This window comes from Corythoichthys intestinalis, chromosome 19 (genome assembly GCF_030265065.1).
Source record: "Corythoichthys intestinalis isolate RoL2023-P3 chromosome 19, ASM3026506v1, whole genome shotgun sequence".
NCBI classification, from domain to species: domain Eukaryota; kingdom Metazoa; phylum Chordata; class Actinopteri; order Syngnathiformes; family Syngnathidae; genus Corythoichthys; species Corythoichthys intestinalis.
Genome location: NC_080413.1, coordinates 13,512,097 through 13,539,021, shown reverse-complemented (window position 1 = coordinate 13,539,021; position 26,925 = coordinate 13,512,097). Strand labels below are relative to the sequence as shown.

General features: G+C 40.4%; 3 protein-coding genes across 3 annotated transcripts in view; 1 reads left to right on the top strand and 2 right to left on the bottom strand.

Moving 5' to 3' along the window:
- plg (plasminogen) lies at positions 1–10,511 on the top strand. The gene is made up of 19 exons (XM_057821992.1): positions 1–131; positions 2,081–2,219; positions 2,372–2,478; positions 5,305–5,419; positions 5,550–5,689; positions 5,761–5,881; positions 5,975–6,093; positions 6,182–6,344; positions 6,571–6,695; positions 6,766–6,925; positions 7,138–7,319; positions 7,387–7,535; positions 7,658–7,751; positions 7,815–7,929; positions 8,051–8,125; positions 8,200–8,340; positions 8,431–8,537; positions 10,056–10,201; positions 10,284–10,511. The coding sequence occupies exons 1-19, from the start codon at positions 80–82 to the stop codon at positions 10,443–10,445; spliced, it is 2,412 nt and encodes an 803-aa protein (XP_057677975.1). The 5' UTR covers positions 1–79; the 3' UTR covers positions 10,446–10,511.
- slc22a2 (solute carrier family 22 member 2) lies at positions 9,535–21,719 on the bottom strand. Its single transcript, XM_057821993.1, has 11 exons — positions 21,256–21,719; positions 17,395–17,498; positions 17,171–17,325; positions 16,737–16,905; positions 16,552–16,666; positions 16,367–16,470; positions 12,653–12,867; positions 12,484–12,586; positions 11,065–11,177; positions 10,905–11,004; positions 9,535–10,800 (listed from the first exon to the last, which is right to left on the bottom strand). Exons 1-11 carry the CDS (start codon positions 21,652–21,654, stop codon positions 10,704–10,706), a joined length of 1,674 nt encoding a protein of 557 aa, XP_057677976.1. The 5' UTR covers positions 21,655–21,719; the 3' UTR covers positions 9,535–10,703.
- A 1,877-nt stretch (positions 21,720–23,596) lies between these two features.
- Positions 23,597–26,925, bottom strand: part of igf2r (insulin-like growth factor 2 receptor) — a 47,369-nt gene continuing 44,040 nt past the window's right edge. The window contains exon 51 of the mRNA XM_057823378.1: positions 23,597–26,786. Coding sequence (XP_057679361.1) covers positions 26,631–26,786 — 156 coding nt within the window. The 3' untranslated portion in view covers positions 23,597–26,630. The remainder of the gene's footprint in view (positions 26,787–26,925) is intronic.

The following is a 26,925-nucleotide window of genomic DNA, read 5'->3' as shown; positions in this document are numbered from 1 at the left end:
CGCTCAGTCATTGAAAAAAGAAGGCGAAAGCGCATCTTGCCACTGGCTCGCTGGCATCAGGACCTCACGCAGCCAGCACATGGAGACGTCCAAAGCAGCCTTGCTGCTGGCAGCGCTCGTCTGCACCACCGGTGAGAACACAGACAAACAGATCATGTTTTTTTTTACGGAAGTCACACGATTAAAATTTTTAATCAAGTTAATCACAGCTTAAAAATTAATTAATCATAATTAATCGCACTTCAAACCATCTATAAAATATGCCATATTTTTGCCAAAACACACAAATTTAACACTGTTTCTTAACTAAAAGGCATTTTTATTCAATTTTAACACTTTTTAACACTTGATCACTCATGTTTGCTATAATTCTTATTTTTAAGTAATATTAATTTCGTTTGACAATTGGCCTCTTTTTTACAATTTACTTTTTTCTTAACAAGAGGTGGTTTTATTCGCTGAATCAAAAAACAGGATGTCTTTAAATCAACATATATCTTAAAAAGAACCGTTTTTTTCCTTGTTGGATTTAAGATGTTAAACATACCTATTTTTTATGTTACTGTATTCTTTATTTTACTTGATCATGTTTCGATACATGTACAGAGGTGGGTAGAGGAACCAAAAATTTGACTCAAGTAAGAGTCGTGTTACTTCAAAATAGTATTACTCAAGTAAAAGAAGTCACCCAAAAATATGTACCTAACTACTAATAAACAAGTATTTCATGAAAAGAATACTCAAGTAATGAGTAACATTGTGAGTGACTTCTTACTATGTTTGATTTTATTTTTTTAAACAATGGTATATATTTTTTTAGGGCTGTCAAACGATTAAAATTTTTAATCGAGTTAATTACAGCTTTAAAATTAATTCATCGTAATTTATCGCAATTAATCGCAATTCAAACCATCTATAAAATATGCCCTATTTTTCTGTAAATTATTGTTGAAATGGAAAGATAAGACACAAGTTGGATACATACATTCAACATACGGTACATAAGGACTGTATTTGTTTATTATAACAATAAATCAACAAGATGGCATTAACATTATTAACATTCTGTTAACGATCCATGGATAGAAAGACTTGTAGTTCTTAAAAGATAAATGTTAGTACAAGTTATAGAAATGTTATATTAAAACCCCTCTTAATGTTTTCGTTTTAATACAATTTGTAAAATTTTCAATCAAAAAATAAACTAGTAGCCCGCCATTGTTGATGTCAATAATTACTTACACAATGCTCATGGGTGCTGAAGCCTATAAAATCAGTCGCACCTAAGCGCCAGTAGAGGGCAGCAAAACTCCATAAAACACAATTAACAAGTGGGCATTTCACTGTACTGTCATTTAAATCTGTCCGAGCGGGGCATGTGCGTTAATTGCGGCAAATATTTTAACGTGATTAATTTAAAAAATTAATTACCGCCCGTTAACGCGATAATTTTGACAGCCCTAATTTTTTTATTTTATATTTTTTCTTCTTCACAAGTCTACTCAAGTAAAAGTGCAAAGTATGACTTAGTAAAACTACTCTTAGAAGTACCTTTTTCTGAAAAAGTTACTCCAGTAAATGTAAAAGAATAAATGGTAAATGGTGTTACACTTATATAGCGCTTTTCCACCTATGTAATTAATGTGTTACTACTCACCTCTGCATATGTACATGTATGCTTGTTGTAGCATATTTGTTTTTATTACATTTCTATTCTAAGTACAGTATATACATCTTTTGGAAACTGGACTTAAAGGTTATTTTAGTTTACATTTTCATTTTTTTTTCTCTTAGAAAAATTTGACTTTGCCAAATTAAAACATTTAAAGAAGAATTGATTGCGTGATCGCTGCAAGACCTCCCAATCAAAATGGATTGGACGTCTATCACCGTCAATGGCAGCCAATGAGTTACCAATTAAAAATAAATGCGTTTTTAAAAAAAACTTTTTAAATTTTTTTAAATAATCCGATTCCGGTCCTCTTTAACAGAAAGTGGCCCTTTGGAAGAACAGTTTGGACACTCCTGGTATAGATGAATTCATTCTTATTGAATGTTGTGCTTTTGTGGTTTCCTCTAGTGAGCGGTAGCGAGGCAATTTCGGGCTATTCCAAAACCGGGGGTGCCTGGTTACTCTCCATCGATAAGCACTTGTATACCACCAACACGGTGGAAGAGTGTGCCGCCAAATGTGACGCCGAGACCAGTTTCACATGCAGGTTGCGCTACTTTACAGTCACACGAACTCATTTGTTGCATGTTTGGGAAGGTCCTCACACAAATGGGGATCATGTCTTAAAATTTTTGTGAACCTTTTGGGTTTTTTTTAAAATTATAAATCCCGATAATATCTTTGACCATGTCCTCGCAGGTCTTTCATGTACGTGGACAAGGATCAGGAATGTTGGACAGCAGGAGCAAACTCCAAAACAGAGTCAGTGCTCCGCAGAGCAAGCACAGCTTTATATGAAAAACAAGGCAAGTTTTTTTTTTCTTACGTTTGTGATTTTTCAGTTTTAAAAAACTGGGAGAATGTGCGATCATTTTCTCTGAATTGAATGAAATTGAAAATTTGAATATTAATACAAGAATATGATCAATCATTAGGCAAGGCAAGACAAGGCAAATTTATTTATATAGCACAATTCAACACAAGGCAATTCAAAGTGCTTTACATCACATGAAGATCATAAAAATCACATTTAAATCAATACAACGTAAAAACCAAGACAACAGATCGCATTTAATCACAAATAGAATAAAAATAAATAAATAAAAATAAAATAGTGATTAGTGATTTTTCATGAAAAAGACGCAATTTTGTCGTATTTCTTCATGAAAAGAGAGAAATTTTTTCAAGCTACATGTTTTTGAGGGAAATGTGAGAAAACAAATTTTGCACCAAATAAAAAAAAAACAACTTTAGATTATCTGTGATCAGTGTTGGGCACATTACTTTAAAAAAGTAATTAGTTGTAGTTACTCACTTCTTCCTCCAAAAAGTAACTGAGTTATTAACTGAATTACTCTATAGTAAAAGTAACTAGATACCATGGAAAGTGACTATTTCCGTTACTTTAAAAAGAAGTTGTTGTATGTCAAAGAATTTGAAATTTTCCGAGCAGTATTCGAGTCAGTTGAATAGAGAAGAACAGACAGGTAGTTGTGTTATAGAACCTTGTAATATTTATTGCACCTCACCAGCAACAGATTTATCCTACACTTGAAAGTAAAGATGTCCCGATCGATTGGGCGATCATGTCATTTTCAAAGTATCGGAATCGCCAAAAAAGTATCGGACATGCCTTTTTTAATATGTAGATAGATAGATAGATAGATAGATAGATAGATAGATAGATAGATAGATAGATAGATAGATAGATAGATAGATAGATAGATAGATAGATAGATAGATAGATAGATAGATAGATAGATAGATAGATAGATAGATAGATAGATAGATAGATAGATAGATAGATAGATAGATAGATAGATAGATAGATAGATAGATAGATAGATAGATAGATAGATTTTTTTAATTAAATCGTTTTCTAATTGTACTTAACGTTACAGACAAAATGTCTTACACTCATCCAGAGTCTTTAGTTTTGGCTAAAAGTAGGGCTGTCAAATTTATCGCGTCAACGGCGGTAATAACATTAAAATATTTAACACAATTAACGTATGCGCTGCACTACCCACTCACGCATTGTCGCGTTCAATCTATAATGGCACCGTATTACGTATCCATAGAGCTAAAAGGCAAGGTAAAATGAATAGAGAGAATTTTGGCAGCCTTTGAAGCCTTTTTTTAATCCCTCTCTCAACGATTAGAAATATCATGGAAAGCAATGTGGGGAAGAAAGGTAGTAGTTGGTCTTTTTCTTAACACCCTATTTTATTTCCCAATGTTGAGAAGATATATCAATTGGTATCATTACGCACAGTCATGGCTGCACTTCCCATCATGCATTTGGGCAGAGGTTAAATGGCTGCAATATCATTTACTGAAAGCTCATAAAAATCCACTAGATGGCAATATTTAGTCACAATATACAAAGTCACATTATCCTTTAAGAATTACAAGTGTTTCTATTCGTGGATCCCTCTCACAGAAAGAATGTTAATAATGTAAATGCCATCTTGAGGATTTATAATAAACAAATACAGTACTTACGTACTGTATGTTGAATGTATAAATTCGTCCGAGTTTTATTCATTTTTTTCTTAATGCATTGTCAAAATGTATATGACCGGGAAAAATTATCGGGAATGATTGGAATTAGATCGGGAGCAAAAAAAAAAAGCAATCGGATCGGGAAATATCGGGATCGGCAGATACTCAAACTAAAACGATCGGATCGGGAGCAAAAAAACATGATCGGAACAACCCTACTTGAAAGTGCAAATAAAATAAACAGATTTGAATTGCTTACCACAGATGTCGAGAAAAGCTTTGCCCCGGGACATAAATTACCCTTTACATGCACGTTCTTTCGGCCAACTTGAAATAGTGTTTATATCTCCACCTCGTAAAGGACAAATTTTCCTCTGAATGCTCTGCCATCATATCCCTCTGCATCTGTTTTGCGTGTGTATGTTTGCCGCACGCGCTGTTCCGACGGGCTTCCACAATTACGCAAAATGGACATTCTGCTGTATTTATTGTTTGGTGTATGTTACTAAACTCATCAGCGATTCTGAAATTATAAATCGCTACAAAGCTACGAACAGTTTTGCTGCGGATGGGTGCAGGACCTGCACATTATGATCGTATCAAACGGCAACTCCATCGTTCTTGCAAAGGTAGGGTATGTGTGTTTACTATTTTCATTGCCATGAACCTGAACGCACCCAAAGTCTTGGATGACAAATAAACAGCAGAGTAGGCTCGCTACGGCTGGTAGTTTCTTCAATTTATTCAAAGTAAGTAACGCACCGCTTTTGACCGTCAGTAACGGTAACGGCGTTGTAATGTCGGACAAAATAATTAGTTAGATTACCCCGCTACTGAAAAAATAACGCCGTTATGTAACAGCGTTATTTATAACGGCGTTATTCCCAACACTGTCTGTGATTAAGGGAAAAAATACAAATTAAAAATAAACAAAATCAAAAAGACAGTAAAGCTAGATAAAGTCAAGCATTTTTGAGGATGTTGTCCATTTTGTTTTGGAAATTGGAGTATTTTTTTTTATTTGAAGATTTACAATTTATTTAATAATTTTTCCCTCTATTCATAGCTCACAAATTAACCTAAATGTTTGTACATAACAGCAGTGATGTCATTTCCTGTTCTTCCAGATTACCTCCTGGAGTGTGTGAATGGGATCGGAAAGGACTACAGAGGGACAAAATCCAGAACAAAGTCTGGAAAGACATGTCAACGATGGGATGCAAAATCCCCCCACAGGCCCAAGTAGGTAGCAAGTTAACATTTCTTCTTTATAGGGTTTACTATTGTACATTACTGTCTTCTCTGATCTACGCATCTTCTCTATATACTTCGTTATCCATGATCCTGTGTCCTGGTTTGTGTCGGGCAACAGCATAACACCAGAGAGCCACCCCAGGGCAGACCTGATGTCCAACTTCTGCAGAAACCCCGATGAAGACGCAGGGGGTCCTTGGTGTTACACGACCGATCCCAACACACGTTGGGAGCACTGCAACGTTAAGAGCTGCACAGGTTCGCCAGTTCCGCTCACGTCTTGCGCGAGTGCGGAATGTCCAAAATGATTTCCTCCCGTGTCCAAGCAGAGGACTGTATCCACTGCAATGGCGAGGACTACCGGGGTAAGACAGCTGTTACCGAGAGCGGAACAGCCTGCCAACGCTGGGACTCTCAGGAACCTCACAACCATGGCTACAACCCCATTGCGTGAGCTCCTCATGTCTCCAACACCACCTTTCAAAAATTAAAAGAGTTCCAGCCAACGATGTCGAGCCAACGCCATTACCGTGCCACTTCCAGGCTTGCAGAAAAGTACCTGGAGGAGAACTACTGCAGGAACCCAGACGGAGACCCTCAGCCATGGTGCTTCACGACTAACCCCAACAAAAGATGGGAGTTTTGCTCCATCGCTCGCTGCAGTAAGCCATATTAGAGACCTGGTATCAACCTTTGTTAGTTAACAAGCTCTTTGGAGAAGACTTTTAACAGTCATTGTGCTTTCGCCAGCGTCGGAAGCTCCCACCTTGGTTCCAGAGACCACTTGCACCACGGGCGAGGGCAGCGCTTATCGGGGAACCATCGCTGTTACCGAGTCCGGAAAAACGTGTCAGAGCTGGTCTGAACAATCGCCTCATAAGCACAACCGCTCACCTGAAAACTACGCTTGCAAGTGAGGCCAATACTACAACCATAGACGGGAATTTAAAGCAACTAGACTCGACTTACATACCGAATCAAAAGATCGGTTGCACAAGCTACCATTCAACCAAAAATAATTTTCTCAATTATTACAAATGGTCATGACCTGTACGACTGTAGGCATACTTTACTGATACCGCAGCCTATCTGAAAATTATGCTAACCGAGTTGAATTTGGCTGTTTATTCACCCAACAGAGGTCTGGACAAAAACTACTGCCGGAACCCCGATAATGAGAGGAAGCCGTGGTGCTACACCACCGACCCTGACACCCGGTGGGAGTACTGCAGCGTGCCCACTTGTGGGGACGGTCCTGGACCAGGTTACTTGCAGGGGAAATAAGGAGTAAGGTGGTTCGAGTCAGGCTTACTCACACGGACATCCTGCTGCAGATGATCCAGTTATTCCCACTGAGGAAGACGACTGCTACGAGGGCAATGGGTCCAGTTATCGTGGGGTGACTTCTGAGACCATCAGTGGGAAAAAATGTCAGGCCTGGACCTCCATGAGTCCACACAGGCACACTAAGACTCCACGGCAGTACCCCGACGCGTAAGAAACTCGCTTTCAGGTCTTGCCAGGTTGTAGCCCACTTGGGATACCCTCCTGCTCATCAGCGCTCCTGAACCTGATCTGATGTTTTTTTTTCAACTACTGTATGTAGTCACCTTTGACCCTGATCTAGACACAAATGTTATAATGGTCAACTAGCAAGATATCAAGTCGTTGGTCCTTGTTCATGTGATAATCCCTTCATCCAACAGGGACCTGAGGCGGAACCTGTGCAGGAACCCAGATGGTGATCGAGCTCCCTGGTGCTACACCATGAACCCTAGCGTCCGCTGGGAGTACTGCAACCTGGAGAAATGCCGTCCGTCCGGAGGTGCTCCCGCACCCAAACCCACCACGCCCCAAACTACACTACCCCAGACTCCAACCCAGAAAGGTAAAATACTTCTTTGGCTTTTGATCATCTCAGTTTGCCTGATCGACTTTTCGTTTATTTTTCGCAGAGTGCAAGGTTCAGGATGGCTCCACCTACCGTGGATCGACCTCTAGCACCATCACGGGCGTGACTTGCCAAGCATGGGCTGCACAGACACCTCACCAGCACAACACTTTCACCCCGGAAACTCATCCTGACAAGGGTCTGGATGGTAATGTGAGTTGAGCACTCCTATTTTACAGCCTAGGGTCTTGCAATTGTTACCTGAGTTTACAGTGGGGAACTACAAGACTTTTATCCTACTCTTACACTAACTTGTTCATCTGTCCTGTTTGCAGAGCTGCAGGAATCCGGACTCCGACCCTAACGGACCCTGGTGCTACACAACAGATCGCAACAAGAAATGGGATTACTGTCAGATCCCTGATTGCGGTACGCAAACCCTTCCTCTATGAATTTGTATTCTTTTTTACAATAACCCTACTCGTTTTGCAGCGGGAATGACTTGCGGCACACCTGTCACGAAACCCAAGCGCTGCTTTGGTCGTATTGTGGGGGGCTGCGTAGCCAAACCACATTCATGGCCCTGGCAGATTAGCCTTCGCACCAAGTGAGTCCTGCTATAGAGGGGAGCTCTTGATAGCAAAATATTTTGATTTTTTTTCCCAAGACATCTTTGCTTTTTGTTACTTAATTTAATGGACAGATTCAAGACATGTGCCTTTTTCTAGTTCAGGAATGCACTTCTGCGGTGGAACTCTGATCCACCCTCAATGGGTAGTGACAGCCGCCCACTGCCTGGAGAGGTCAGACTTTTATTAACAGTCGCACATCAGCGTCTTAAAGCACTGAGAGCACGTTCTTCTTGTACGTATTCTAGGTCCAAACGACCGACAGCCTACATGGTCGTTCTAGGGACACACAAAGAGCGAACGCTGGAGACGTATGCCCAGCAAAGGGCCTTGGAGAAGCTAGTGCTGGAACCCAACGGTGCCGACATCGCACTGCTCAAACTGGAACGGTGAGGAGTCATGACTGTGGTCTTGCTGGGTATCGTCTCTCAGGAAAAAAGTGCTATTTGTCTTACAATTTTTCCTATTGCTGATTTAAGGCCTGCAGTCATTAATGACAAAGTCCTGCCAGCGTGTCTGCCAGAGAAGGACTACACAGTTCCCAGTGGAACAGAATGCTATGTCACTGGATGGGGGGAAACTCAAGGTATATGGTGTGTGTCAAAAAACACATTTGTGGAAAAGGCAATCGAGTGTTGCTGTAAACAACAAAACAAAAAAAGTCACGAGACATGCAAGAACACACATAGAAGTTCTGACATTTTGGTTTAAAGTGAACATTAATCAGGGGTGAAAGTGAGCCAGAACGGTCAGGAACGCAGTTCCGGTATAAGATTCAGAGCCAGAACGCCGTTCCGGTATTAAGATTCAGAGCCGGAATACTGTTCCGGTACACGGTGCTTTGATTCCGAAAGTATGACGGCAACTGTCAAAACACTATTTTAAAAAAAAAAAAAAAAAATGCTAAGCTGCCACACATGCATTTCATCTCCAAGAAGAAAACAATCTACCAACATGAGATTTACATACACAAGTGTTAACAACAAGCATAATAAAGTGCTTGTGTAGCATAATCCGTTTCCACCAATATTTATTATCTATCTTATTCCATGGACGGCATGGAGGTTTCCCCAGCTGCTGCAGTTATCGGAGTCTAACGATGATGAGTCACGTCAATGTGCGAATACACGCAGCAAAGCAAAATGCCTGAACTCAATTATCCGTTCAATTGGCTGTCATACTGACATGTGATCAGCAGAGATAGTTAGCTCTGATTGGTTCAAAAAATTTGAATGTTTTCTGGAACAGCTAAAAAAAAAAAAAAAAAAAAAGGTTGTTGAAATGATGCGACAAAAAAGGGCAATGCATTATAAAACGAAAGAGTTGAGGAGGCTTATTTATCATATTCAGTTTTATTTTCTCTGATGGGGAGGTTCAGAACATCTTAGCTATCAATATGCAATTTGAATTTAAATTTGTTCATTTATGTTAGGCTGCTTATTCAGTTTTCCTTATGATTTAAAAAAGTATGTTTGCGCGATCTTCAAAATATATTCCATTTCACTCACTGCATTTGTACTTATTTTTCTGAATGTATGTTACTTATGTCTTAGTTATTAAAAAAATAAAAAATGTTCACATTAACTTCAATTTTAATTTACATCCTATGTTCTTCAATAGTTAAAATTGAGATTTTGCATTTAGTATGTGAGGAAATGAGGGAAAATAAAAATTAGGAGATGGCGGTTAGGGTTATTGCTGTTTTTGTTAACTTTTATTCTGCAAATCATTGAAAAAATACAATTTTGAATGAAAATCAGTTTTTGTATGTGTCATAGAAATAACTGTGCTAAAACAGTTTTCTTTGCATTTCAGTAGTTTAAGAGGAATGCCCCCCCACACACACACACACACAAAAATGAATGTAAAAAAATAATAAATAAAAATTCTGGCTCCGTGGTGACACATCGGGGAGTTCCACAAGAAATTCTAGCCACTTTCACGAGACATTAATTTTCATTGGTATTCCAAGGACAAACTTGCTCTTGATTTTTTATGATTGCTACCAAGTATTGACACACATACACTGAGAAATCAAGCAACACTGTTTGAATCAGATTTAATGAGACTACAGTTTGAATTACACTTTTTATTGCCATTCCAGGTACGGGTGGCGAGGGCTTCCTTAAGGAAACAGGCTTCCCGGTCATCGAGAACAAAGTCTGCAATCGACCGTCATATCTGAACGGCAGAGTGAAAAATCACGAAATGTGCGCCGGAAACATCGAAGGCGGAACTGACAGTTGCCAGGTATTCTGACTCTTTGATGCTGAAAGTCCTCTGATAAGGCCGACGGTTACGATCCATCCCTCCCAACTCTAAACACTTGCAGGGTGACAGCGGCGGTCCTTTGGTTTGTAAAGACAACAACAAATTCATCCTGCAAGGCGTCACGTCTTGGGGTTTGGGCTGCGCCAATGCCATGAAGCCCGGAGTCTATGCGCGAGTCTCAAAGTTCGTGGACTGGATTGGACGAACCATCAAAGCCAACTGAAGTGGACGGGGAAGTAAGGGAGTGGAAATTTAATCGTGACTGTAATAAACAACGGGGATATGTCAACAGTTTCTGTCTTTCTGGTTCATTCACCGAAAGAAAGACATTTTACACATAGCATGGAGCGCACTAACTCGGTAGCTCGGCAAACACGATAGCTGCTGCTAGCACATTAGTGCTAAACACGAGACGTACAGTTGTGTACAGATCAAATGTAGTTTCTAGCATAAATAAATAATGTGGATTTAAAGAAATTTCTCAGACACTTGCGGGGTCTTGATTGGTGGAAATGTTGGTGTTAGGAAGGAGCTTGCTGGACAACTGCTGGTGCGTCTCCATTGCGCTTTGCGTTGTCCTGAAAACAACAAAACAGTTAGCATTAGCAACTCAGTATAAACTATGAGTGTTGCAAAGGAACAAAGACCAATGAACTTTGTCCAAGAACTAGTGTTGACTCACTTGTTCGGGTGTTCCACATCATCAATGGTGTCGGGTAGCGGGACTCCACGGGTTTCAGGAAGCAATAAGACCAAACCGGCGGCCAGGAATGCCAAGAAGCCTGAAGTCGAGATACATTGCCAGAGTGTTTCCATTGATTCTAGCTAGCCCTCAGCCTTACCAAAGATGATGAGGGGCAGCTCCAACCAGATGGCGGCGAGCCGGTAGAGCAGGAAAGGGGCCATGATGCCGCCCACGTCGCAGAGTGTCGAACATACTGACACGCCCAAGTTCCTAAAGACAAATTACTTCACAGCCTTAGCACGGTTCAAGAATTTGACTAAAGACTGCATTGTGTTAATTCACTAATTCTTAAGTTAACTACCGTAATTTCCCGAATATAAGGCACACCCATGTATAATGCACACCCCAAATGTACTTGTAAAATCTAGGGAAAATTATTGTATCCGTGTATAACGCGCACCCTAATTTTAGCATCAATAAATAGAAGAATACAAGTATAGTAGTAATACAAGAATACCACTTCGAGTGTGCGTTCTCGGTCCGTGTGCTTTGGTCAGATGAGATCAAGATTGAGCTTTTTGGCAACAAACACTCTAAGTGGGTCTGGCGTGCCACGAAAGATGCGCATGCTGAAAAGCACCTCATACCCACTGTGAAGTACGGGGGTGGGTCAGTGATGCTGTGGGGCTGTTTCGCTTCCAAAGGCCCTGGGAACCTTGTTAGGGTGCATGGCATCATGAATGCTTTGAAATACCAGGACATTTTAAATCAAAATCTATTGCTCTCTGCCCGAAAGCTGAAGATGGGTCGTCACTGGGTCTTTCAGCAAGACAATGACCCTAAAAATATGGCCAAATCTACACAGAAATGGTTCACCAGACGCAAAATCAAGCTTGTGAAACATTAAAAGAGAAGATTAGGTGCTGTTTTGTTGGCAAAAGGGGGTTGTACAAAGTATTAACACCAAGGGTGCTAATAATTGTGACACACATTATTTGATGTCAAATAATTATTTCTTTATGTGGGATTTTTTCCCCACTGAATAACTGCACCTGTATTGAAGGTTGGATTTTTCTCTTTTTTTCCATTAAGGTCCCATATTATTTGAATTTTTAAAAAATATTAAAAGCTAAAAAACACATCTTAACCAGGGGTGCCAATAATTATGGAGGGCATTGTATATATACAGTGGGGAGAACAAGTATTTGATACACTGTCAATGGGAAAACCCATTGGTAGAATGGCAGTGTATCAAATACTTGTTCTCCCCACTGTATATAATATATATATATATATATATATATATATACACACACATTTCTGTCTCCATCCCTGTACCCGTGTATAATGCGCACCATGATTTTCCAAGTTTATTTTGGGGGAAAAAAAGTGCGTGTTATAATCGGGAAATTACGGTAGCTCATCCAGCTTGCGTCTAATTCCCAGGATGTCAATTTAAAAGGAACTTTAGTGATCCCAAATACTGTTCTTCGATTAAGAGGTAATGCTTCACCTGAAATAAGTCAGACAAAGTGCTTGCTTGACTAAGACAACCACTCAAAAGTGATGCAAATACCTGACAAATGTAGGGTAGAGTTCCGTGTTCACAAAGACGACCATTTCGAAAGCGATGGTGATGCCCAGTCGACCCACACAAGCGACCCCCGTCTTCAACCAACCTGCCGGTGCCAAACATAGCATTAGCAAAAATAGCAAAATTAAAAACCGCTGTCGGTGGCACTAACCGTCGTGAAGGAAGGCGGTGATAAAACAGGCAGCTCCGGCCACGGCGTTGGCTGCGGCGAAGGGGAGACGCCGGCCCACGCGCTCGATGGTGAAGAGGATGAAGAAGGCGGCGGGGAACTCAACAAGGGATGAGATCAGGAAACTAATGTATACGTTTCCTCCCATTATGCCCAGAAGCATGATAAGTCCCTGGTAGACTACTGCACTGGTGAACCTGCCACAACATTGCGAGTCGTTTTTGCTCGTTTTGTGAAAAGAAACGGGATGCAGAAAAAAAACTGCAGGATATTTCAAAATAAAGGGAACCTCAGACTTAAAGTCTTGAAGGTTCTAATAAGCCACAATTGTTCTACATCAGTGCTTCTCAATTATTTTCTGTTACGCCCCCCCCAGGAAAACGTAAACCCCCCCCCTTGTCTATAAAATTCTATTATAAGTACACCTCTGCATAACATTGTGTTCTTTTTAATATTAAAAACAGTAATATAAACAACTTACAATGAAGTGTAAAAAAAATATATAATAATAAATTCAAATTGATTAGCAACATTAACTCATTAAAAAAATATGCCAAACAATTAGACCGAAAAAACAAAAATTAATAGAACAAAAACGACAGTGTCATCGGACAGAGGGATGGTTTTTATTTTTGCTGCAGGCGGTATCAGCTCCTTTGCTATGGTGGGGGGTTATTTTGCACTGAGCAACTTAGTACGCCACATTATATGATGCTAACAGTGCTCGGTAGTTTACTGATATAACACTGACAAAGCAGGACGATTGTTGGCAATATTGGGCACATTGTTGCTGAAAAAAATTTAAAAATCTTGCTGTCCGCTGTGAACATTTTTAGACAAAGTAAACAGACTGGTCTTTCCTCCTCTCCCGCTGTACTAAAACTCAAAGCCAAAGTCAAATACTATATACGCCTCGTCATATTTCCTCGTCTTATCTTTTCATATCTCCAGTAGGGCTGCAGCTATCGATTATTTTAGTTGTTGATTAATCGATGAACTAGTTAGTTCGAATAATCGGATAAGGAACATGAAAAATTAAAATACCCTAGCTTAGCCTCAAACGTTGAAAAAAAAAGGATTTATGTACAACAAAAGAACAATGGGCTAACTAACACAGAAAAAGTCTGCTAGCTTAAATGCTGTAAAACGCCAACTTTTTTTTTTTTTTTTTTTAGAATGCTCTTAAAAAATGGTTCGGACACATATTCCCATAGGAAATGGCTAAATATACCTGTAAACTAAATTATGTATGCATTAGAAAACATTAGCTCAAACAAAAACTTAGCTTATGTTGGCCTTAACATGGACCAACTGGATTCAGCCATGTGAAAGGAGGCAGACTAGAGGGCAGTGTAGCCACCCAAATCAGTAAAACTCAATGCAAACACTTTCAAAATAAACCATTACAACCCCACTCTAATGAAACGAATACTCGAGGCAGCAAAATTTATTTCGATTTTTTTTTTTCTAATTGAATACTCGAGTTAATCGATTAATCGTTGCAGCACTAATCTCCAGTGCTCTTTGCTTTGTGCTATTCTTTGGTTCAAAAATACTGCGCACATAATGCAAATGGGAGCGCCACTGTTTGCCACCCACTGAGTGGATGTGAAATTACACTTTATTCTAGTAGGGCAAAAAAGTATGTTCCCCAAGGTCACATGCGCCAGCATCGCTCTGCGCCCCCCTGGGGGGGCCCGCCCCACTATTTGAGAAGTACTGTTCTACATACAATATTGCCGGTGATTAAAAAACCTATAATATTTAGTACTTGTTTTAACCTATGGAGGGCGCCATGTTTTATGGACGCTCGGGGTGATGACATAGATCAGGAGTCCCCAAACTACGGCCCGCGGGCCACATTTGGGCCGGCCCCCTGAAATTTTTTTTTTTTTTTTTTTTTTTTTTTTTTTTTTTACAATAGTGTTTTTTAGTTCCTGGCTTTACCCAGAGAGGGTCATTTGGTTATTATCTATTTATTTAATAGTGTTATTATTGTTATTTATTTTTATATTATACTGTATTATATTATATTATATTACATATTATATTATGTATTATATTATCATTATTATTATTATTATTTTATTTACTTTTGTTTCGTGAAGAATCCAGAAAGGGTTATTTGATTGTGGCTTTCTGAAAAACAATACATTTTTACTAGGGCTGTCAAAATTATCGCGTTAACGGGCGTTAATTTTTAAAATTAATCACGTTAAAATATTTGACGCAATTAACGCAGATCCCCCGCTCAGAGAGATTTAATTGACAGTACACAGTGAAACGCTCACTTGTTGTGTTTTATGGAGTTTTGCCGCCCTCTGCTGGCGCTTGGGTGCGACTGATTTATAGGCTTCAGCATCCATGAGCATTGTGTAAGTAATTATTGACATCAACAATGGCGGGCTACTAGTTTATTTTTTTGATTGAAAATTTTATAAATTTTATTAAAACGAAAACATTAAGAGGGGTTTTAATATAAAATTTCTCTAACTTGTACTAACATTTTTCTTTTAAGAAGTATAAGTCTTTCTATCCATGGATCGCTTTAACAGAATGTTAATAATGTTAATGCCATCTTGTTGATTTATTGTTATAATACACAAATAGTCCTTATGTACCGTATGTTGAATGTATATATCCATCTTGTGTCTTATCTTTCTATTCCAACAATAATTTACAGAAAAATATGGCATATTTTATAGATGGTTTGAATTGCGATTAATTACGATGAATTAATTTTTAAACTGTAATTAACTAGATTAAAAATTTTAATCGTTTGACAGCCCTAATTTTTACATTTAGGCACTCCTGCAATCGTCACACCTTTTCTGTTACAAACTGACCCCAGCCCTTCATCAGAGAAGGGAAAAGTTATGTGGCCCTCACAGGAAAAAGTTTGGGGACCCCTGACAAAGATTGTCACTGTCACTCCACTAATACAACGGGTTACTGCAATTCCTTCAATACAGCGAGACGTCCAACTCATGCGCTCATTGATTAAAAGCGGCGCGTACTTACTATTTGTTTTTATTGAGTCTTTATTACCTTTTCATTGCCTCAAAATAATTTTTGCATGTGTTTCCCTCTCATACTTGTAACCATTGTGTTTTCTTGTGGTAGCTTTAGAGCAGATTGTTGATCTTTTGACCACATTAGTCACGTAGCATATTTAAATTTCTTAAGGCATCTCTAGTATGTTCTGTCTGTATGCATCTAAACAAAACAAGCTGAAAACTCATGGTAGTGCTTTGGGTGTCAAATTTGCCACTTACACGGCGTTTCGCTAATGTAGCACATTTTGGCAGAACATCGTTTTTTTTCCTACTCTCTCATCCTGTCTTTCCTTTTCATTTTGCTTTTGCTGCTCATTTTGTGAAATATCGACAGCGCTGTCATGCTCATTAATGTTCCTCTCGGATTCAAATGGAAAAGGTTTTAAAACAGATGACATGTTTATTCCGCTAGGCTCATACTGTGGAAGCCAGGCAGCGTAACTATGTGACATCACCGCCCTGCGACGTCAACAACAATGGCAACCTACTAATTAAACTAATTTTACAAATTGTATGAAAACAAAAACATCAAGAGAGGTTTCAATATCAAATTATTTTAACTCATAATAAGGTTTATCTTTTAAAAACTAAAAGTTGTTCTATCCGTGGATTCCTTTAACCTTGTCAAGTAGGAACTCACCAGTTGTAGCTCAGAATGAGCGTGTGCTTCCTCATTTTGGGCGTTCGGATGAGGTCCATCAAGGAGGCGGAGGATGAGTCATCGGCATTATCGTCCGCGAGAGTCTATACCACAGACAAAGCAGACGGGGATCAAAACTGGATTGTTTCATGTCTAACTTTAGGAGGCCGCTGCTGATGTCCGACCTCTATGTTTTTGGAAAGAGTCTTTTTGTTCTCCTTAGCCATGGCCTCGGTGATCGCCACCGCTTCGGCCTTCCTATTCTGCGATAGAAGCCATCTTGGAGATTCCGGGATGAGCCTGACAATAAGATGCTCAACTATGTTGTTCATGGTTTCAGTTAGTAGTTTATGCGTGAAGTTAAGCTCACCAGTAGTAGAGGATGTAGACAAAGTAGGGAATGGTGATGACCACCTGCAGCCAACGCCAGTCAGTAATAAAGTAAGCAAGTAGGGGGAGAAACAGAAGGCCCACGCTGAAGAACATCTGGTACAAGACGCCCACCGTGCGTCTCGACTCTACACCCACGATCTCTGTGACTGAAAGGCATCATGACAAATGATTTGTTTTATTAGGGGAAACTCATGAATTGATTGATCTTAAAAAATGAGTTTAATAAGCGTTTCTCTGTGGTTACTCACAAATACAATTCTATCAATTTCGTAAGAAATATACTGTTTTTTGGCGGTTTACTTTTCAGTCTCACTACAGTGCACATCTGATATTACATTGTGGCACACATTGGTATTATGCATAGTTTCAAAATGTTAGCATTAAAAATTAACTACAGTAAGCGTTACCCACTCAGCACGTATCCCGCCATCCATCCGCCCTTAACGCCGAACCCGAAGAGCACTCTGAAGATTATCATAGACAAATAGTTGGGCGCTATTGCCACCAATATCCCCGCCACGCCGTTGAACACGTTGGACATCACGAAGCTCAATTTCCTGCCGAACCTGTGCGGACAAAACGTTGGGAGGAACCGAAGAGGCTGCGAGACGCACGAGCTGGTGACAATAACTCACCTGTCGGCCAGGTAACCGATAGCGATGCTCCCCAGAAGGAAGCCAATGTTGAGCATTGCCTGGAACATGTCCATCAGCCAGGCATCTGAGCACACCAAGTCGAACTGTGCATTCATGAACACAAGTTCAAAATTAGTACATCAATAACCTTGCTCCTGTTCTAACAGGACCGCAGGGTGCAGTTATCCCTATTCTATAGTCTTCTCCATTGTTGCATTAACTACAGATTTAGACTGAAAGTTAGACTGAGTCTTTGACATTCAACCTTTCCACCATATTTAAATTTGCTGAGATACTCAATTTGGGATTTTCATTATATGTCAGTTATAATTAGTGTCGCACAGATACTATTTTTTGTTCTCCTGTTACCCATTCTGACACCAGTTAATGTCAATACATTTTTAGATCTTTCTAATACCACATTTTACTCCTTAATTACTTGAATGTAAAGTATTTACTAGAAATAGAGTGATTAGCGCTTTACACTACAGTGGGGCAAATAAGTATTTAGTCAACCACTAATTGTGCAAGTTCTCCCACTTGAGAGAGGCCTGTAATTATCAACATGGGTAAACCTCAACCATGTGAGACAATGTGGAAAAAAAACAATAGAAAATCACATTGTTTGATTTTTAAAGAATTTACATACAAATCATGGTGGAAAATAAGTATTTGGTCAATACCAAAAGTTCATCTCAATACTTTGTTATGTACCCTTTGTTGGCAATAACGGAGGCCAAACGTTTTCTGTAACTCTTCACAAGCTTTTCACACACTGTTGCTGGTATTTTGGCCCATTCCTCCATGCAGATCTCCTCTAGAGCAGTGATGTATTGGGGCTGTCGTTGGGCAACACGGACTTTCAACTCCCTCCACAGATTCTCTATGGGGTTGAGATCTAGAGACTGGCTAGACCACTCCAGGACCTTGAAATGCTTCTTACGAAGCCACTCCTTTGTTGCCATGGCTGTGTGTTTGGGATCATTGTCATGCTGAAAGACCCAGCCACATCTCATCTTCAATGCCCTTGCTGATGGAAGGAGATTTTCACTCATAATCTCTCGATACATGGCCCCAATCATTCTTTCCTTTACACAGACCAGTCGTCCTGGTCCCGTTGCAGAAAAACAGCCCCAAAGCATGATGTTTCCACCCCCATGCTTCACAGTGGGTGTGGTGTTCTTCGGATGCAATTCAGTATTCTTTCTCCTCCAAACATGAGAACCTGTGTTTCTACCAAAAAGTTCTATTTTGGTACACATTCTCCCAGTCCTCTTCTGGAGCTCCAAATGCTCTCTAGCGAACCGCAGACGGGCCTGGACGTGTACTGGCTTCAGCAGGGGGACACGTCTGGCAGTGCAGGATTTGAGTCCCTGGCGGCGCATTGTGTTACTGATAGTAGCCTTTGTTACTGTGGTCCCGGCTCTCTGTAGGTCATTCACTAGGTCCCCCGTGTGGTTCTGGTATTTTTGCTCACCGTTCTTGTTATCATTTTGACGCCACGGGGTGAGATCTTGCATGGAGCCCCAGATCGAGGGAGATTATCAATGGTCTTGTACGTCTTCCATTTTCTAATAATTGCTCCCAGAGTTGATTTCTTTACACCAAGCGTTTTACCTATTGCAGATTCAGTCTTCCCAGCCTGGTGCAGGTCTACAATTTTGTCTCTGGTGTCCTTCGAGAGCTCTTTGGTCTTGGCCATAGTGGAGTTTGGAGTGTGACTCACTGAGTTTGTGGACAGGTGTCTTTTATACCGATAATGAGTTAAAACAGGTGCCATTAATACAGGTAACGAGTGGAGCCTCGTTAGAAGAAGTTGGACCTCTTTGACAGCCAGAAATCTTGCTTGTTTGTAGGTGACCAAATACTTATTTTCCACTGTAATTTGGAAATAAATTCTTTAAAAATCAAACAATATGATTTTCTGTTTTTTTTTTTTTTTTTTTTTACATTCTGTCTCTCATGGTTGAGGTTTACCCAAGTTGACAATTACAGGCCTCTCTAATCTTTTCAAGTAGGAGAACTTGCACAATTGGTGGATGACTAAATACTTATTTTCCCCACTGTATATCCTCATCTACCTACTGGTGACGCAGCACCAGGAGCAACGTGGGGTTTAGTGACATGATCAAAGATACTTAGGCCACACAAAGGAGGGTATTCGGCAAAAATAACTTTTTCTACAGTTTGGCCTATCATCCACAGTACGCACATTTTAATGAGGGTTCTTAAAAACTGCGCCCATAATGAAGATGTGCGAATTCTGCGTTTATGGCACCAGCATGTGGACACAGGTAAGATTTAACTGTGGAAATGTCACTTACTGTGACAAACTTTGTCCCTACATCACACGAGACCAATGTTTACATTTGGAGTAAATTAGACAGGTGCTTTTGTGCTTCCATTTATTTACAAAAGTCTCAACAGTGCTTCATATTGAAGCACACATGCGAAGGATGGGGGTTTTATGGACATTTTTCACGCATTGTTATGAATGTACAGTACTTAAAATGAATGCTGTTGGCTGTGGAAGCTTTTTTTTCTACAAACGTGCTGGTAATCATTTTTTCCCGGCGTATTAGAGCAACCCTGCTAGGTGCAGGACATGGCCTTCGACGAGGTCATCGGGTCAGATAATCGAACCCTCAACCCAGGGCCGGCCCAGCCTATACGCAGACAATGCAGCTGATTAGGGCCCCTGACCACCAGGGGGCCCCCAATCTGGCAATTGTTTAATTTGTGTTCTATTTTTTTTACTACAGTTTGCTTTATTTGACTTTTGTGAGTTTTGAGACTTGATTACAAGCTTAAAAAAATAAAAGTTCTTCCTTAACTTCTTTCTTTCCTTTTAGAAAAAGGTTTGGCGCTATCTACTGTAAGTACTGACAATCATTTGGGGTGAGAAGTTTGAAGTATGCAGTGCAACAAAATCTGATTAATATACAAAATATGGACGTATGGGTTGGATTGCATGTATGTGTTTCACAGTACACTGTGACGAAATGGTGAACCAAAAATATGGGCCCCTTTGCATTATTTTGCTTAGGGCCCCCAAATGGCCTGGGCCGGCCCTGCCCCACAGTACACGTTTTTGTTGACGAATATTTTCCTGGGCTGAATTTTGTTCCACGTAATCATATGTTGTGCTTTGGATGATTCAAAGGAGCTATTGAGAAGTATCTCAGTATGGAATTGGAGGTGGAGTGCCGTCATCTTCACAAGATGATGATTTCCCCAAATGTACAATTCAAAGTAATGCTTGGCAATGTCGTGTACATAGTTAAGAGATCAAGAATCAAGAAAGATGCATATAAGGTTACAATTTTAATACATTTTTTACAAAAATATGGGCCCCTTGGTATTATTTTGCTTAGGGGCCCCAAATGGCCTGGGCCGGCCCTGCTTCAACCTCTGGGTTGGGGAACGACTACTCTACCACTGAGCCATACCACCCCTTAAAATCAGAAATCAGTTTTCGGTCCCTCCAACAACGAATAATCGGTATTGGTATCCTAAAAAACCCGTATCGGTCGATCTGTAGTATTTACCATCATCGCATGATCAGAAACTGCTAAACTCATTTTCTGCCATTGACAGGCGTCCAATCCTTTTGAAGTGGGAAGCGTGGCAGAAAATCAACAAACACTGCCACCCTCCCACATCAAATGAATTGTACGTCTCCAACTGATAAGCACGTTTCAATTAATGGCAGTCTGTACACAATGAATTGTGGTGCTTAACTTGGCCACTTGATGGCAGTAATGTCAAGATGCAATCAATGTAGAAGAGCTTCACAACTACCCTAATTTTTGCCCACAAGTCAACGCAAAAGAAACAAAGGAATGGCTGTATTTGGCATACCTCGGTGACAAATGACCGCCTCCCCTCGTAGTCGTACTCCCACCCGCTGGCACAAGGCTTGGTGGGCATCCCGCTGACATCAACTTCCTGCGTATCGCAGGCGAGCGTAGCGTTCCAATCGACATCGTACTGCTCGCAGCTGCTTCGCTGCACCTCGCCCGATGAGTTAACAAGCAGCGCAGTCAACTGCCGGGCATCGGATGGGCTGCGACCGCACTGCAGCCTCCACTGCTCCACCGCTCCATCCTTGCACCAGTGGTCCGGCGTGAAACCCTGGAAAACGATGCCCACGTAGACGCCAGCCCAGGGCATGGAGACTAGACAGAGAAGGGCGAAGACGCGCTTCTGACAGCGGCCGAACTTGCCCACTTCCTCCAAGATGTCATCAAATGAAGTCATGGTTGCAGACAGTGACCAGCGGTCCGGTCCACCGGGTTTTTAAGTGGACGGGTCCGAGCAAAGTTCAGCGGGCTGCGCGGCGAAGCGTTAAAGCATGTTTACAGACGCAGTCTTCAGGACATCACATGGCCTCACTGACTGCATTTACATAACCAACCAGTGCACCTAGTCCACACTTACCAATCAGGGGGGCAAAAGAGGCGTATACATGAGGTGAGGCGTTTAGAAGATTTGCGTATGTGACGTAAGGCACAGAAGGCAAAGGTTATGTATTTGGTTCCGTATGTCTGTACTAGTCCTTCTCAAAAAATTAGCATATTGTGATGAAGTTCATTATTTTCTGGAATGTACTGATAAACATTAGACTTTCATATATTTTAGATTCATTACACAGAACTGAAGTGGTGCAAGCCTTTTACTGTTTTAAGACTGATTTTGGCAAAAAAGTCAAGAAAACCCAAAAATCCCTATCTCAAAAAATTAGCATATTTCATCCGTCCAATACAAAAAAGTCAACCTTCAATTAATTATATCAGATATGCACTCAATACTTGGTCGGGAATCCTTTTGCAGAAATGACAGCTTCAATGCGGCGTGGCATGGAGGCAATCAGTCTGTGGCACTGCTGAGGTGTTGTTATGGAGGCTAAGGATGCTTCGATAGCGGCCTTGAGCTCATCCACAGTGTTGGCTCTGGTGTCTCTCGACTTCCTCTTCACAATATCCTCACAGATTCTCTATGGGGTTCAGGTCAGGAGAGTTGGCAGGCCAATTGAGCACAGTCATGCCATGGTCAGTAAACCATTTACCAATGATTTTGGCACAGTGAGCAGGTGCCAGGTCGTGCTGAAAAATGAAATCTTCATCTCCATAAAGCTTTTCAGCAGATGGAAGCATGATGTGCTCCAAAATCTCCTGATAGCTAGCTGCATTGACCCTGCCCTTGATAAAACACAGTAGACCAACACCAGCAGCTGACATGGCACCCCAGACCATCACAGACTGTGGGTACTTGACACTGGACTTCAGCCATTTAGGCATTTCCTTCTCCCCAGTCTTCTTCCAAACTCTGGAACGTTGATTTCCGAATGGCATGCAACATTTGCTTTCATCTGAAAAAAGCACTTTGGACCACTGAGCAACAGTCCAGTGCTGCTTATCTGTAGCCCAGGTCAGGTGCTTTTGCCGCTGTTTCAGGTTCAAAAGTGGCTTGACCTTGACCCATTTCCAGCACAGGCCTGTGCACGGTGGCGCTGGATGTTTCTACTCCAGACTCAGTCCACTGTTTCTGCAGGTACCCCAAGGTCTGGAATCAGCCCTTCTCCACAATCTTTCTCAGGGTGCGGTCACCTCTTCTGGTTGTGCAGTGTTTCCTGCCACACTTTTTCCTTCCCACTGAGGTGCCTTGATACAGCACTCTGGGAACAGACTATTCGCTCAGAAATTTCTTTCGGTGTCTTAGCCTCTTGCTTGAGGGTGTCACTGATGGCCTTCTGGACAGCAGTCAGGTCGGCAAACTTGCCCATGATTGCGGTTTTGAACAATGAATCAGGCTGGGAGTTTTTAAAAGCCTCAGAAATTTTTCGCAGGGGTTTTGAGTTAATTCGCTGTTTCAGATGATTAGGTTAGTCGCTTCTTTAGAGTACCTTTTCATGATATGCAAACTTTTTGAGATAGGGATTTTTTTTTTTTTTCTGCTGGACTTTTTTGCCAAAATCATCAATATTAAAACAATGAAAGGCGTGAACTACTTGAGTTGTGTGTAATGAATCTAAAATATATGAAAGTCTAATGTTGATCAGTACATTGCAGAAAATAATGAACTTTATCACAATATGCCAATTTTTTTTAGAAGGACCAGAATATTTGTGGTCAAGATAACTCAAGGATAAATAAAGGGATCATCATCAAACTTGCAGATTGAATGTTCATGTTTCAGTTGCATTGAGGGCGGAAGACGTCCAATTCACTTTGACTGGGAGGGTTTGCAGATCGCTGACAGCCCTCCCAATCAAAATGGTTTGGACGTCCAGCGTCATCAATGGCAGACAATTACCTTAATAAGGGGTTAAGAAGTGTCAGGTCAAAGACATTATTGAAGTAAGAAATTATGAGCCTACACGAGTATTGCGTGAGCCTCAAGTCAAATCACCAAGGCATCCTTCATAAGGTATTTATTCAAATAGAGACATGGAGGTTCTTTTAAATAGCAAAAAACGAGCACAAACATGAGACAACAAAAGCAGGATGAAGATCACACCTCATTTCTTGTGCTTTTCTCCAGCGCACCGCCATTTTTGTCCTCTTTTGAAAATCGCAGGGGACGTGCGAGTCACCGCGAAGACACATTTCAAACCATTAAAAAATAAAAAAATCAGTACCAAACATTCACGTACCCTGCCGGCCTCTTCTTTCCTCACAGTATTAACGATAAAACAGAAATTGTGTGTTGAAATGTGACTTGAATAAATACTGTTTGATGGAGAATGCGCTTACATTTTTGCGTTTTGAAATGTTGAAACACTTGTTATTTTTCCTGAGTGGGGCAAAAAGGGGGTACGATGTAGTATTCGGGACACACAAACCAAAAAATAAAAAATAAAAGGGGGGGGGGCATGAGAATTAAGATGCAATTTCGCGAGATTTAAGTCATATTACGAGAACAAACAAGAAATCTTGTAATATCACAATGTCAATCGACAAGAAATCTTGCTACATCACTTCATTCTCATAAAAGTACGACCTACATCTCGTAATAAATAAATCTCAGATTATTACATTTAAAATTTCATAGTATTATAAGATTTAATTCAGGGGAACAAACGAGAATTCTTGTATTATTACGACGTAATTCATGAAGTATCACGACTTTCATCTCGCGATATTAAGGCGTAAATCGCGAGGTATTATGACTTTCATCTAGCGATATTACGACGTAAATCGTGAAGTATTATGACTTTCATCTGGCGATATTACAACGTAAACCGTGAAGTATTCTGACTTTCATCTCGCGATATTACGACGTAAATTGTGAAGTATTACGACTTTCATCTCCCGACGTTAATCGTGAAATATTACGACGTAATCGGTGAAGTATCACGACTTAAATCTCACGATATTACGACTTTCATCTTGCAATAATATAACGACGTAACTCATGAAGTATTACAACGTTCATCTCGCGACGTATATCGTGAAGTATCATGATTTAAATCTCACGCAATTGCGACTTTCATCTTGCGATATTACGACGTAAATCGTGAAGTATTCCGACTTTCATCTCGCGACTTAAATAGTGAAGTATTACGACGTAAATCGTGAAACATTACGGCTTTCATCTCGCGATATTAAGACGTAAATTTTGAAGTATTACGGCTTTCATCTCATGTTACAACGTAAATCATCAAGTATTACGACTTTCATCTTGCTATATTACGACGTAAATTGTGAGGTATTACGACTTTTATCTCATGATATTATGATGTAAATCATCAAGTATTCCAACTTTCATCTCACGATATTAAGACGTAAACTGTTAAGTATTACGACTTTCATCTTGTATTACGACGTAAATACTGAAGTATTACGACGATATCACGACGTAAATTGTCTCGCGATATTACTACATAAATCGTGAAATCATACGACTTTCATCTCGCGATATCACGACATAAATCGTGAATTATTACGACTTTCATCTCACAATATTACGACTTTTTCACGAGACTTAAATCTCATAATAGTACAACATAATTCTCATAGGCCTATTGTTTTGTCCTGTGTGGCCCAAATACTCCGTCATAAAAGAGGTTTAACAGTTTTTTTTTAATTCATCGTTCTATTTCCAGTGACAAAAATGGGTTTTTATGTAAGGTGGAGCATTTAATTTATTAAAGCAATAATACTTGATCAACCTTTTTATCGGAAGGCAAAATTACATTTATTTAGTCGCCTTATCTTTTCTTTGTACTAAAATAAATACATTATTAAATGTTTTGAAGAAAACGGTAAATATTTGAGGTGTCGCTGTTGGAAGAGAATGATAATGACTTTTTGGTGAAGTGTTAATTCATTGAAGTGGACAAAACTTGGTTTTTCAAAGGGCGGAAATTTACTCAGTTGTGTGAGGGGAGGTATTTACTGTACATACTCAAGTGGGCGCCATTTCATCAAGTCTTTGTTAGCATGGGAGGAAGCGTCTTTTAATGTAATGTTAGCAAATTTTCCCATTAAAATCCTGAAGCTCTATTTTTCCTTTCCCTGAATGGAAATAAGTGATGTGAGGTGTTGATTCAGGGGACAAAAGGGTCTATTTGTTTATACCTCAACTCATTATCTATTCGACTATTGACATGCGTTTGACTAAGATTCATTCTGAGCAAGTGTTGTGAAAATATGGCTTTGACGAAACAAAATTCATTCACATTGACACTCAAAACACAAAAAAATCCATTTGCAGAATCACGCTTAAATCACAGAACGTGAAAAAGGGGAGAACATTCGATCTTTTAGAAAAAAATGGACCCTTTTTCAGGGGTAAAAATGATTTGCTTTTCAAATGAGTGTAAACAATGCCTTGCTTCCCTTTAAAGCCGCACAACGACTGACCTTCACCGCCTACGTCCGCTCGGCTGAAGTTGTTCATTTCACCTGCCGACCGATTGGCTTCGCCGCTTTTGCCGCCTTTGCCTTAAACCATCTGCAAAGAGACGCTCGCTTTGTGATAAAGTGCTAAAGAAATGGCACAATTTAAAAAAAAAAGACGACTCTGGCCAAAGCGGCAACCGGTCGACAAACTCAACTATCTTGTTCGCTTCCAGAGCAACTGTGAGAAACACCTTAAATAAAGGAGCAATCAATAAATAACAAGATGGCGGCTGAGGTGAAGTGGAGGAATTGTCAGTAATGCTGAGGGAGTTTCTATGGCGACATTCACTGAGAAAGAGAGCGAGCGAGAGCAGTTCTGGGGGGGGCGATTTACACCCGCAGGAGGTCCTCGTCGCTGTCGTCGTCCTCCCGCTTGGGTTTGGGCGCCTCATTGTTATTCCGGCGGCCCGCTGAGCGTGCTTTTCCGCTCTTCCGCTTTCGTTCAGGCTCTTCCAAGAGGCCCACGAGGTCCTCGTCGCTCTCCTCCTGAACAACAACAACAATCAAGACCAACCGTAATAGTGTTATTGTCTTGAGAAAAATAAAAAACATCGATTTTTTTCAGACTATTAGTCGCACCCGTGTATAAGTTGCACTGGCTAAAGAATGCACAATGAAATACTCA